At 38.2% G+C, this 15,000-nt stretch overlaps 1 protein-coding gene across 1 annotated transcript in view; it reads right to left on the reverse strand.

Moving 5' to 3' along the window:
- The window catches only part of nompC (no mechanoreceptor potential C), a 63,777-nt gene that overhangs the window by 16,091 nt on the left and 32,686 nt on the right, over window positions 1–15,000 (reverse strand). Inside the window, exons 5-20 of the mRNA XM_086553720.1 lie at window positions 14,132–14,302; window positions 13,499–13,623; window positions 12,379–12,450; window positions 10,230–10,301; window positions 9,520–9,681; window positions 8,932–9,018; window positions 8,432–8,608; window positions 6,918–7,070; window positions 6,284–6,484; window positions 5,213–5,419; window positions 4,784–4,928; window positions 3,738–3,946; window positions 3,123–3,203; window positions 2,456–2,572; window positions 1,376–1,582; window positions 324–455 (exon numbers count right to left, since the gene is read on the reverse strand). Coding sequence (XP_086409846.1) covers window positions 324–455; window positions 1,376–1,582; window positions 2,456–2,572; window positions 3,123–3,203; window positions 3,738–3,946; window positions 4,784–4,928; window positions 5,213–5,419; window positions 6,284–6,484; window positions 6,918–7,070; window positions 8,432–8,608; window positions 8,932–9,018; window positions 9,520–9,681; window positions 10,230–10,301; window positions 12,379–12,450; window positions 13,499–13,623; window positions 14,132–14,302 — 2,318 coding nt within the window. The remainder of the gene's footprint in view (window positions 1–323; window positions 456–1,375; window positions 1,583–2,455; window positions 2,573–3,122; window positions 3,204–3,737; window positions 3,947–4,783; window positions 4,929–5,212; window positions 5,420–6,283; window positions 6,485–6,917; window positions 7,071–8,431; window positions 8,609–8,931; window positions 9,019–9,519; window positions 9,682–10,229; window positions 10,302–12,378; window positions 12,451–13,498; window positions 13,624–14,131; window positions 14,303–15,000) is intronic.

Consider the following 15,000-nt stretch of genomic DNA (forward strand, 5'->3'; position numbering starts at 1 on the left):
TGTTACGGGCTCTTCAAACAATCTCTCCATACAAGCTGATCCCATACCTGCACTTCCTTCCTTTCCCTTCCTTCTCCTCCCTCTCCTTTCCCTTATCTCCCGTGCTTCTCCTCTTTTCCTCTTCGTCCCTCTACCCCTTCCCGTCCTCCTCCCCCTCTCCCACCCATCTCCCCTTCCCCCTTCCCATTCTCTTCCCCATCCCCCAGTCATCTTCCCGTTCCCATTCCCATCCTCCTCCCCCTCCCCCACCCATCTCCTCCTCCCCCTATCTCCCGTGCTTTATTCCCCGTTCCTAGACGCCCGTCCGTCACACAGGCACTTACCTTATCCGAGAGAATGAGGAGCGTGTGCGCCAATTTGGTGGCGAGGTCGACGGGGGCAGGTGACCTCAGAATGAACTCCTCCAGGGGCTTGTGGTCGTGCTTCTTGCTCATCAAGGTCAGGTCGTGGATGTACTGGGGGGGGGGGGTGTTGTAAAGGAAATGGGTTAATATCTATACTAATATCTATTCAATAATTGGTCTATTTTGAACAATACAGTTTACATGAAAAATGGCTGACGTCTGTATGGTTGTGTTTTATCAATTTAATGATTTACAATATTATCATATTCAAGATAATACATATTTGTTTATTTTGAGAGGGCATACGAACAATGAGTTACAAAAACAAAATGTTGGTGTCTACATGGTTGCATTTTTTAGTTTTATAATAAAAAAAAATATATATATATATATATAAAAGGAATATTATGTATATCCAATATTCGTTTTTGCAGGCTATGCAAACTGTTTTTCTCGCTTTTATTTATTTTCCGTTCTCTCCCTTTTTCTCATTATATCTTCTCTTCCCCCCCTCTTCTTCTCCCTTTCCCTCTATCTATCTCTCTATCCATTTCAGACTTATAATATCCCTTCCCCTCCTTCTTACTCTCCATCCATCTATCCACCTGTCCTTCTCGGACTTATCATATCTCCTCCTTCTATCCCTCTATCCCTCTCTAACTTATATTATTCTCCCTTCCTTCCCACCCACTTTTCTTCTTTTGTTTTCCTCAATTTCTTCTCACCCCCTCTTTCTCCTTCCTTCGACCTTCTTTCTTCTGACTCCCTCCCTCCAATTCCCTTTGTTTTACTACCTTCTCATACTTCTTCCCTCTTCCTTCACTTACTTTACTCCTTCTCTTCCACTCCTTGTCCCTCCATTAATCCCCCATTTTCCTTCTCCAATTCTCCCTCACCCTTCTTCTACCTCTCTCCCTTCCCCTTTTTCCTTTCTCACTCACCCCCCCCCCTTCTCTTTCACTTCCTCCCACTTTCCCTCCCTCACTTCTTCCCCGCCCCTCCTTCTACCTCACTCCCTCCCCCCTCCTCACCTTCTTATCCTCCAAGAGCTTGTAGGAATCGTGTTTCTTGTTGATGAGATACGAATATACATCGACATGCTCGCTGGCCACGGCGAATGTAATCGGGGTTTTGCCTTCCGTAGACTTATCCTCCGGCGACGCCCCAGCTTCAACCAGTAACTTGACTACGCCCATGTGGCCCGCCCTTGCACAGTAGTGGAGGGGTGTCAGGCCATCCTACAGAAGGAATTCGTTATGATTGAGATGTGGGTGAGATCAATATTGATATCGATGTTTATATTAACTGTGAACATTTTATTGGGGCGAAATAAATGTAGAATTCCGCTGATATATTATAGGATTCGGTGGAGTGATTGAGCTTTTTCGAGATGAATGGATGAATAGAGTGATTGGTACATTGATTGGAAGACTGATGTTTATGATAAAATCAACAGATTGATAATCAATATCTCAGCAACTAAATGAGTGATCAAGTTTCCCCCCCCCCCCCTAAAAAAAAAAGAAGAAGAAAAAAAAAACATTAAAATTCAAAATGAACCCTAATTTTCTAGTCTACTAAAAGCCTTTACTTAATTAAGAAAATGTAAGTCCCCCTCGACAAAAAATAAAGAAAACAAACACCCTTGTTGTCTAAACGCGCTTCAAACAACAAACCCTAATTCGAATACCTAATCAATCGCGGAATAAAACAAGCAAACAAGGAAAACCTTTTGCTTACATGTCATTTCATGTTTTGATAATCGAGCAGTTTGTTTTTTTCTTCTTCGTCGTCTCTAATTCAGTTTGAGTCGAAAACGATTGTCTAAGATAAAGATCAAGATAGATATGAGGATAAAGATAATGGTATGAAGATAAAGATAATTATATGAAGATAAAGATAATGATATGGAAATAAAGATAATGATAAATATGAAGATGAAAACACAAGCGATGACGATGACAAAGATGATGATTATGATGATGATAAGTATGATGATGATGATGATGATGATGATGATGATGATGATGATGGTGATGGTGATGATGTTGGTGATGGTGATGGTGATGATGATGGTGATGGTGATGGTGATGGCGATGGCGATGACTCACCCTATCCTTCGCCGCCAGCTCAGCCCCTTGCCCCATAAGCAGCGCCACCATGTTATAGTGACCGTGACTGGCCGCTATGTGCAGACCTGTTCGTCCGCGTTTGTCTGTTTTGGCGACCTGGGGGAGAGGGGGGGGGGGCAATGATTAACTTGAGGAATAAATCGAAATGTGGTGTTTTAGCATTGGTGGTGTAGTGGGCGGAATAGTGGTAGTTGTGGTGGTAGTGTCGGTGGTGATGGTAGTATTAGCGGTAGGAGTGGTGGTGGTGGTAATAATAGGATTGGTAATAATAATAGTTGTGGAGGCAAGAGTAATATCGTATAGGAAAGCCATCACAGTGAGTCTGAACCAATAGGGATTAGGTGTTCGCCAAAGGACATGGACCATCTAGTGCTTGATTGGGCCCAGACAACGATCACGTGGGGATACTATGCTTTTGGTTGATTAGGATTGGTGTGGGGACAAACACACACACATACACACACACATTCACTCACACTCATTCACACACACACACACACACATTCACTCACACTCATTCACACACACATACACACTCATTCGCACTCATTCACTCACACATACACACTCCTTCACACACACACACACACAGACACACAACACACATACACACACACACGCACGCACACACACGAACACACGATACCTGTTTCGTGGACTTGGAGAGCAGCAACCCAACCACGGACGTATGGCCACCAATACACGCTAGATGAAGAGGAATGTAGCCCTGGAAATCAACATATCATTAATTTAAAGAAATTGCTAGAACACGAAGTATGGCTATCTCATATAATTTTACTAAAAAAGATGGATGGTACGTTGAGACTATTAGTAGTCTACACTGTGGAAATACTATAGATATCTAAGGATTATAATCGATATCATTATGTTAGTATACAATATAGAGGACCAACAACAGGAAGAAATTATCAATTATTATATCATGGTTCTACTCAATCCATTTCATGATCTTTAATTCTCATGGTTGTTGCATATTTTCTTTATCTTTTTACATATTTCCATCCTGTTCCCTGTATAGGAAATACATATTGGCTATATTAAAACAAATTCTCCAGTACAGATTTTCTATCTAAAGTTACCTCTTGCATTATATTTCGTTTTTCTATCTCATTTTCTATATTTCCTCTCTTTATCACTCTGCATTATAATATCATATTTCCTCCTTCACAACGTCCTTCTTCCTAACCCATATTCAATAACATCCATACATCCAGTACCCACAACATCACATTAAACTTACATTAAGCCTGGAAGAAACATCTGGCTGGACGCCCGGGATGTTGAACAAAATCCGGACGACACCTTCGTTGCCTTGGTGGGCGGCCAGATGCAAGGGCGTGAGGTCCGCTTCCGCCCCTAAGTCAGGGAGGAATGGGCGGCCGCCACTAAGGATGGGCGGCTCGGATTTTATGGTAGCGGGAATGTGCGAGAGAAGCTCTCTCACGATCTCTGCGGGTTCGGAAAGGTGGTTGAACTGTCAAAGGCTGCATGTGTATACAGTCAGAAACACACACAATCACACTAACACACACACGCAAACAAACACACTTGAACACATACACTTTCTCTTTCTATCTTTCTCTCTCTCTCTCTCTCTCTCTCTCTCTCTCTCTCTCTCTCTCTCTCTCTCTCTCTCTCTCTCTCTCTCTCTCTCTCTCTCTCTCTCTCTCTCTCTCTCTCTCTCCCACATATTCATTCATATTTTTAACTGCCTATTCTTCAGCCTGTCGAACTAACAACCTTCCTACCTGATACCAATCAAAGAATCTTCTAAGTGGACCCCATATCAAAATAGAACGCTGGTATGTCCGCCGAGGGATACATGTAGGCCTGTTCCTCACCGGCGCTACTTTGATCCCAGCTGATGTTACTACTAACAGATATCAACACGGTATTTCAGGTTATATATACATATGGCTTGCATTCTCTCTCTCTCTCACTGTCAGTCACTGCCACTCTCTCATTGCCATTCTTACTCTTCCTCTCACTCTTAATCTCACTCTTTCACTCTTTTACCTATCTCCCACTTTAACCTTCCTCTCTCCCTCCCTAACCTTACTCCCTCCCTCACTCCCTGACTTCCCACCCTCCCTTCCTCCTTCCCATCCCTTCCCTCCCTCCCTCCCTGACCTTACTCTCTCCCCCTCCTTTATTTCAATATCTATGCTTTTACCACGTCTTTATTTTCGGCATCCTAACCTCTTTGTATCTATTCCTAGCTCTTCTTTTCAGCTCTTCCTTCTCAAATCCACTCTCCTTATCTCTCTTTCACTCTCTCGTACATACCTGACTGTCCATAATGAGCGGCGATGTGGAGGGCGTAAAGTCCAAGCTTTTTACTAATAATCCTTAAACTAGTGACCTCCCGCAGCGTGTCGAGGCATTGGATGTGACCGTATCTTGCTGCTATGTGTACCGCAGTGAACCCTGACTGAATACACAGAAAACGGAGGTCGTCAACATCACAGAAAATAATAATTGTTTTGGGGGTAACTACAGTATATTTGTTTTAATTGAATTTAAAGCCTGAAAAAAAAGTATGGAAATCATGTGAGAAGTATTGGTTTTCAAGAATGGACATAAGAAAAGTCACACCTATTTATAAATTGGTAAAGTGCTGCATATAATATCCATAACATCAACTGTAATACCAATGTTTAAAAGTTCTCAACTCAAGCACGAAATGAACTTATCCGAAACTTGATCTCAACTCACCCCATTCTCCGCTTTCGGCGAAGCTCCGTTCTCGATCAAAAACTTGACCAACTTGGCATGGCCGCCTTCTGCAGCCAGGTGGAGCGGCGTTGAGTCTCCCACGCGATTTCTTCCGTTGATAACGACGCCTCGGTTGTGCCGCATCAGTTCGCGCAATACATCGACAGACCCTTTGAGAGCGGCGATGTGGGCGCACGTGTTTCCGTCCTGTTATTGGGAGAGGATAGGGTTTTATTATTATTCTATAACAATTGCAGAAGGAGATATGTCATTAATTGTTGTTGCATCGTTGTTGTTATTATCATTGCCAGTGGTATAGCAATAGAAGTAGTAACAGTGTCAGTAGTAGTGTTAGTGTTAATACATGTAGTCTCTAGGGGGTGATATTGAGTGTTAAGATCCTTTGAACTGTGAATTTATATATTATTTGATTTTCTATTATTTTTATCCTCGGGGATGTGAGATGTTAACTGATAGTATTATCACTATTATCGTTATTATTATCATTGTTGTTATTATTATTATTATTATTATCATTATTATTATTATTATTGTTATTATTATTATTAATATTATTATTATTATTATCATTATTATTATTATTATTATCATTATTATTATCATTATTATTATCATTATTATTATTATTATTATTATTATTATTATTATCATTATTATTATTATCATCATTATTATTAGTAGTAGTAGTATCATTATTATGATTATCATTATCATTATCATTATTATCGTTATTATTATCATTATTACTATGATTATTACTATTGAAATCACCATTTTATTAACGTTATTATAATTATTACTATTATCATTACCATTATGCGGTACAGTATTTTGATGAAATATATCATAATTTTCAAAATCCCACCCAACCACAATAATAGGCATACAGACATAAATCAGAAATCCCAGATATTCAAACATACACGAAACACCCCCCTCCACACACACACACACACACACGCACACACACACACACACACACACACACACACACACAACACACACACTTAGACACCCCCAGAAACACAAACAGACACACAATATCCTGACCTTATCCGCCGTGGTCACAAGGTCAGGCGACGTCTTGAGAAACAGCTTGACGACCTCGGAGTAGTTGTTCATGGCAGCCAAGTGAATGGCTTTCTGACCCCCGTCGGTGGTGGCGTTGGTGTCGGCGCCCAGCTGGAGTAACGTATCGCATACCTCCAGCTGTCCCGCCTCGGCTGCCAGGTGGAGGGGCGTTTGTTTTGACTGGAGAGGGAAAAATGGGTGGTTGAAAAATAATAATAATGATAAATGATAAGGAAAAGGCGGGTCGAGTTCAATGAATGAAGTATGGTTTGACTGTTTGTTAAGGCTTTCGGTGGCTGGTTGTTTGTTTTTATTTTGGCGTGGGAAATAGGTATGGTGTGTGTATGAGAGGAATTTGTCTTGGTGGGGCTTCTCCGAGCAAAAGAACGTTCAAGTTAATAAAAGATGGATTTTTGTAAAGGTTTATTTCTGCTAAGTATTGATGCAAAAATAAGTAGATAAAAGTTTATGTAAATATTTGAAGGGAATGTGTATGTTTTGTAAGGTGGTGTGGTGTTTGTTTTAACTGTGAGACTTTAGGTGAATAAATGAAGAATATGTGTAGACTACCATTATCATCACCATCATCATCACCATCACCTAGAACACCTACCAGAGTAAGGGCTTCCTTCTGCGCCGAGTGGTGAGTGATGAGAACTTGCACTAAGCCGTTGAAACCTTTCATGGCAGCGAGATGGAGAGCTGTCAGGCCCGTCATACTTCGAGCGTTGACGAAGGCTTTATGCTGCAGGAGGGCGTCGCAGACCTGAAGGAAAGACAAAAGGATGAAGGACGCTGTATCTTTAAAGAAAGAAAGGAAGAAACAACGGGTGAAGGCAAGAGAGGAGAGATAAGAATGTGGATAATATGCCCCAAAAAACGTCTCCAATGAATGCCCATAAGAAATAAAGAAAAGAGGAAGGGCATCACCTATGTGTAGGTGAAGAGAATGGAGCCGGACGGGAGGGAAGAGAGAGCGAGAAATAAAAGGCGACAAAAAAAAAAAAAAAAAAAAAAAAAAAAAAAAAAAAAAAAAAAAACTCATTTGAAAGACGATTGGGAACGATATCCAAAAAGTAACGAGCAGGAGGATCGTTGCACACGTTATGGAGTTCAAGAAAGAAAGAATAGTTAGATGAGATACAACGGGCGGGGTGTGGGGATGACTGGCTGAATTTATAAGTGTTTGGGAATTTATGTTCATTCACTTCATCTTAACCCTTGGGGAGTAGCAGTAGTAGGTGTAGTAGCAAGAAAAGTAGTAGTAGTAGTAGTAGTAGTAGTAATAGTATAGCAGTAGTGGTAATAACAAATAGAAGTAATTCATTAGATGTAGTAGTTGTAATCTGAGTGATAATCGTAGCAGTAAAAGTAGTCGTAGTTGGAGTATAATTCTGAGGAAGTTATTCTTCAGTCGTAAACGGTGGGGAAAGGAGGAAGAAAACACGCGACCAGTGAACCAGAAAACAACCAAATAAAATCCTAGATAATGAGACGACAGGTTGGTAAATCTGAAGGGGAGATAATGATTATAATAAAAAAGAAGGAAAAAATAAAAGTGTAATAAAAGAAAGATTTAAAAATTACCAAAGGGGAGGAGGGACATGATAATTTAAAAAACAAGGTCAGGGAGTTAGTGATGAGGGATTAAAGGTTATGATGGAGATAATTGGATGGTAATGTGAACTGTAAAAAGAAGGACAGAGTAAGGTAGGAAGAGAGAAAGAGAGAGAGAGAGAGAGAGAGAGAGAGAGAGAGAGAGAGAGAGAGAGAGAGAGAGAGAGAGAGAGAGAGAGAGAGAGAGAGAGAGAGAGAGAGAGAGAGAGAGAGAGAGAGAGAGAGAGAGAGAGAGCACACAAACAAGCAAATACACCCAAACACACACACACACACAAACAAACATATACACGCAAACACACAAACAAACATATACACGCAAACACACAAACAAACAACCAAACAAAATCAAACAAACACACACAGACAAAGACGCAGCCAGAGAAAGAGAGAGAGAGAAGATTAAAACTCAGACTCAACACAACAAACACATCACTTGATATCTATCTCCATGTGCACCAACTCACCAATGAACTCGTCAAAGTAAAAAAACAACAACAAAAAACTCACCAATCTAAACCCGTGTTCAGCCGCTAAGTGTAAGGCCGCTTTGCCCTCGTGGTCGAACACATCCACTCTCGCTTGGTGGTCGAGGAGGGTCGTGACTATACCTTCGTGACCGTGGTCTGAGGCGTTCAGTAGAGGGGAACGACCACTCGCTGTCTGGGCGTTCATGAGCTGCTGGATCTGTGGTCGAGAGGAAGATAAATTTATGGAAGAAAGAAGGAAGGAAATATTAAAAGAACGCAGGTATGATTAGAAAGAAAGTGAGGGGTAACGCAGTGTGATAGAAAACCTAGGTGATTATTATTATTAAGAATAATTGTAAGGGAGATAAAAATTAGGGATGGGAGGTGCGGGAAGAGAATGATTCCTATTAGGAATTTCAACTTTCACCAGAATACATGTTTTTTTTTTTTTTCTTTTTCTTTCTTTTTGATCCTGGAGAAAGTTCGGCAAGAGCCGACACCCAGTGAAATCTACATTCAATGCAATCTTGTTTGAAATACCTTGTCATGTGGAGCAAAGTGGAGCATTTCGGTCAACACTGCTTCGTTCCCAGAAGTTGCGACAAAATGAACTGGAGTTTCCTGTGCCTGCGAATAGGAGAAAAAAAAGATAAATATAAAGTAAGAATTAAATATATCCTTTTGTTTGCTTTTTCGTATGTATGTAGGATTATCAATCGTTGTTGCTCATGTTTTTCTCTTTCTTTTCAAGTTTTATTTTCAACATTCTCTTTAGCATTTTATATTCATAATTGTTCATTTCTGATTAAACTCTCTCCCCAATCGGCAAGATATATATATCTTCCAATGAGGAATTATCATTTGCATCAATATCTTGCGGGTAATACAGGACTATAGCTATGGGAGAAAGTGTCGGCCCGGAAAAGGTTCAACTTTGTCTCACCCCTGTCCTGGCTTAAAGTTTGATTATATTATCACTACTTGTAATTTGCATATCCGTTAAGGCAAACAGAATGCACTCACGATGAAAACAAAAATCTTTGATTGTCTCTGATTGTTTTTTTTGTTTTTTCTAAATGTAAAACTGTGACAAGCTGAATGAAACCGTCTATTCATCCTTCCACTTACCTTGGACGTGGCTACCATCATCTCAGCGCCGTTGGAGAGAAGGATCTGCGCAATTTCTTGGTCGTCGCCTGCTTTGAAGGTTGTGTTTTTCTTGTTAATCCTGGCCGTGTAGTGGAGTGCCGTTTCGCCCACGTTGTTCTGGTGGACATGAAGTTGGTGGGATTAAGGTCTGGTTCGGTTAAAGATATATTCTGAAGTCTTCGATTGGTGAAGATACTTTCTGTTCTTGTTGGTAGTGTCGTTATTACTACGTTTGTTTGTCTACCTCTGTCTCTGTCTCTATCTCTGTCTCTGTCTCCCTCCTCTCTCCCTTTTCCACTCCCCACACCCCCCTTCTCCTCCTCTCCCCCTTTCCCCTCTCACATATATCATCATCAATATCATTATCATCATTATCTTCAATATCATCATTATAATCATCATTAATATCATCATCATCATTATCATCAATATTGTCATCGTCATTATCTTCAATATCATTATCATAATTATCTTCAATATCATCATCGTCATTATCTTCAATATCGTCATCATAATCATCATCACTATCATCATCGTCATTATCATCAATATCATTATAATCATTATCTTCAATATCATCATCGTCATTATCTTCAATATCATCATCATAATCATCATCATTAGAACATCACTTACATTAGTGGTGACGTCTACATGTTCCCCCTTGTTTAGAATGGCATTTACCACACCCACGTGGCCTCTCTGAGCAGCGGTGTGAATGCATCTGGCACCGCTCTTGTTGGGCATGTGTAGTGGCACACCTGTTAGGCAGAGTTGAGTTCATTAGCGGTTGTGGTGAGGCAAGAATTTGGCGTGATACAGGCATGAAAAAATTATTGTATTATATTTTCCGATTATCATCATTATCTTCCACATCATCATCATCATCATCATCATCATCATCATCATCATTATCATCATCATCATCATCATCATCATCATCATCATCATCATCATCATCATCATCATCATCATCATCATCATCATCATCATCATCATCATCATCATCATCATCATCATCATCATCATCATCATCATCATCCTCATCATCATCAACATCATCATCATCATCATCATTCATCAACATCATCATCGTCATTATCATCAATATCATCATCATAATTATCATCATCATAATCATCATTATCATCATTATCATCATCATAATCATCATCAATATCATTATCATCATTATCATCAATATCATCATTATCATCATCATCAATATCATTATCATCATCATCTTCAATATCATCATCGTCATTATCTTCAATATCGTCATTATAATCATCATTAATATCATCATCATCATTATCATCAATATTGTCATCGTCATTATCTTCAATATCATTATCATAATTATCATTATCATAATCATCAACATCAATATCATTATCATCAACATCATCATCATAATTATTATCAATATCATTATTATCAATATCATTATTATCATTATCTTCCACATCATCATCATAATCATCATCAATATCATTATCATCATTATCTTCAATATCATCATCATAATTATCATCATCATAATCATCATCAATATCATTATCATCATTATCATTAATATCATCATCATTATTATCTTCAATGTCATCATCATAATCATCATCATTATCATTATCATCATTATCATTAATATCATCATCATAATCATCATTAATATCATCATCATCATTATCATCAATATTGTCATCGTCATTATCTTCAATATCATTATCATAATTATCATTATCATAATCATCAACATCAATATCATTATCATCAACATCATCATCATAATTATTATCAATATCATTATTATCATTATCTTCCACATCATCATCATAATCATCATCAATATCATTATCATCATTATCTTCAATATCATCATCATAATCATCATCAATATCATTATCATCATTATCTTCAATATCATCATCATAATCATCATCAATATCATTATCATCATTATCTTCAATATCATCATCATAATTATCATCATCATAATCAGTATCAATATCATCATCATCATTATCATTATTATTGTCATCATCATCATCATCGTCATTATCTTCAATATCATCATCATAATTATCATCATCATCATTATCATCAATATCATCATCGTCATTATCTTCAATATCATCATCATAATTATCATCATCATAATCATCATCAATATCATTATCATCATTATCTTCAATATCATCATCATAATTATCATCAATATCATTTTCATCATTATCTTCCACATCATCATCGTCATTATCTTCAATATCATCATCGTCATTATCTTCAATATCATCATCATAATCATCATCAATATCATTATCATCATTATCTTCAATATCATCATCATAATCATCATCAATATCATTATCATCATTATCTTCAATATCATCATCGTCATTATCTTCAATATCATCATCATAATCATGATCAATATCATTATCATCATTATCTTCAATATCATCATCATAATCATCATCAATATCATTATCATCATTATCTTCAATATCATCATCATAATCATCATCAATATCATTATCATCATTATCATCAACATCATCATCATAATCATCATCAATATCATTATCATCATTATCTTCCACATCATCATCATGATCATCATTGATATCATTATCATCATCATCTTCAATATCATCATCGTCATTATCTTCAATATCATCATTGTCATTATCTTCAATATCATCATCGTCATTATCTTCAATATCATCATTGTCATTATCTTCAATATCATCATCATAATCATCATCATTAGAACATCACTTACATTAGTGGTGACGTCTACATGTTCCCCCTTGTTTAGAATGGCATTTACCACACCCACGTGGCCTCTCTGAGCAGCGGTGTGAATGCATCTGGCACCGCTCTTGTTGGGCATGTGTAGTGGCACACCTGTTAGGCAGAGTTGAGTTCATTAGCGGTTGTGGTGAGGCAAGAATTTGGCGTGATACAGGCATGAAAAAATTATTGTATTATATTTTCCGATTATCATCATCATCATCCACATCATCATCATCATCATCATCATCATCATCATCATCATTATCATCATCATCATCATCATCATCATCATCATCATCATCATCATCATCATCATCATCATCATCATCATCATCATCATCATCATTATCATCATCATTATCATCATCATCATCATCATCATCATCATCATCATCATCATCATCATCATCATCATCATCATCATCATCATCATCATCATCATCATCATCATCATCATCATCATCATCATCATCATCATCATCATCATCATCATCATCATCATCATCATCATCATCATCATCATCATCATCATCATCATCATCATCATCATCATCATCATCATCATCATCATCATCATCATCATCATCATCATCATCATCATCATCATCATCATCATCATCATCATCATCATCATCATCATCATCATCATCATCATCATCATCATCATCATCATCATCATCATCATCATCATCATCATCATCATCATCATCATCATCATCATCATCATCATCATCATCATCATCATCATCATCATCATCATCATCATCATCATCATCATCATCATCATCATCATCATCATCATCATCATCATCGCCATCATCGTCATCATGATCTTCATTTTCATCATCAGCAATGTCATTATTCAATTGACCAATTAATTCATTATTTCATCAAATGGTCCATCATTATCATCATCATCATCATCAATTATCATCATCATCATTATCATCTTCATTATCATCATCATCATCATCATCATCATCATCATAATTATCATTATCATAATCATCAACATCAATATCATTATCATCAACATCATCATCATAATTATTATCAATATCATTATTATCATTATCTTCCACATCATCATCATCCTTATCATCGACATCACCACCAATGCCATTATCAGTATTATCATCATCATTAGCATATCACTTACATTAGTGGTGACGTCTACATGTTCCCCCTTGTTTAGAATGGCATTCACCACACCCACGTGGCCTCTCTGAGCTGCGGTGTGAATGCATCTGGCACCGCTCTTGTTGGGCATGTGTAGTGGCACACCTGTTAGGCAGAGTTGAGTTCATTAGCGGTTGTGGTGAGGGAAGAATTTGGCGTGATACAGGTATGGAAGAATTATTGTATTATATTTTCCCGATTATTATCATTATTATTATTATTATTTTTTTTTTTTTGTAAAAGGGGATGAAATCGATAATTGGTAATGCTTTTTATAGACCTTAACGAATGACCCATTACGTACATATATGTGCATATCATTAAAAAATCAGAAACAAATACACACTCACAAAAAAAACGTTTATATCAGTAAATATTAATGTAAGATAATAAATACATCGAACGTCTAAATAAAAACCCAAAGACACACACTATATCTCAGCGTCCCTCTTAACCCAACTAAACCCCTCTTCGATCCGAACCACATACAGTATATAAACAATCACAACCGAAAACAGACCCACACAAAAATCCAAACGAAGTTCCTACTTTACAAAAAAAAAAAAAAAAAAAAAAGACGAACGCATAAAAACTGCACAGAGAAGAAACCGACCTTTCCTCAGGAAGGTCATGACGGTGTCCGGATGGCCGTGGAGGGACGCGATGTGAACGAGGGTCGAGCCGTCCTTCGTCCGGTCCATCACGGAAGCCTTGAACTTCTCCGCCAGGGTGTCGACGATCTGAGTGTAGCCTCTCTCGGCGGCGATGTGGATCGGCGTCTTGTCTGCCGGAGGGAGACATGGATGAGCGGATGGGTGGAGGTAGATGGTTGAGTGGATGGATGGGAGGGTGGATGATTGGATGGGTGGGTGGGTGTGTGGGTGGGTAGGTAGGTGGGTGGGTAGGTAGGTGGGTGGGTAGGTAGGTGGGTGGGTAGGTGGATGGGTGGGTGGATGGATGGATGAGAGGGAGGGGGAGAGAGAGAAGGTGCGTCGGCGGGCATGTGGGTAGATATAATTGAAGAAATGGAAGAAGGGAGGACGAGACAAATTAACAAAGATAAACTAATAGATAAATAAGAGAGTCGAGAAGTGAATATCGATGCTGATGGATAGACGGGTAGGGGTTAGGGAAATTGAAGAGAATAAAATGAAGGTAGAATAGGAAGGGAAGATTAGCAGAAAGGAAAGGAAAGGGGGGGGGGTATAAGTGATGAAGGTGAGAAAAAACAAATGGAATAGGTAAATTAGACGAAAATGAATAATAGAGGAAAATGCGTCAAAGGGAAAGAGCTATTCAAAGAATAGTTATTCCTTTTTTAATAAAATAGGTTTAAATTATTCAGTGTATGTGATTAATACCATATAATCGCCTAATATTTCGGCAATCAAACATTTACTCAAAATAAAATAATCATAATTCGGAAAGTTTCATCGCCCTGATTAACTTTTAAAAACTAATCATCCACCGTGATTAAGGGCT

This window comes from Penaeus japonicus, unplaced genomic scaffold (genome assembly GCF_977035675.1).
Source record: "Penaeus japonicus unplaced genomic scaffold, GWHDUDI00000001_assembly GWHDUDI00000028, whole genome shotgun sequence".
Lineage (NCBI taxonomy): Eukaryota > Metazoa > Arthropoda > Malacostraca > Decapoda > Penaeidae > Penaeus > Penaeus japonicus.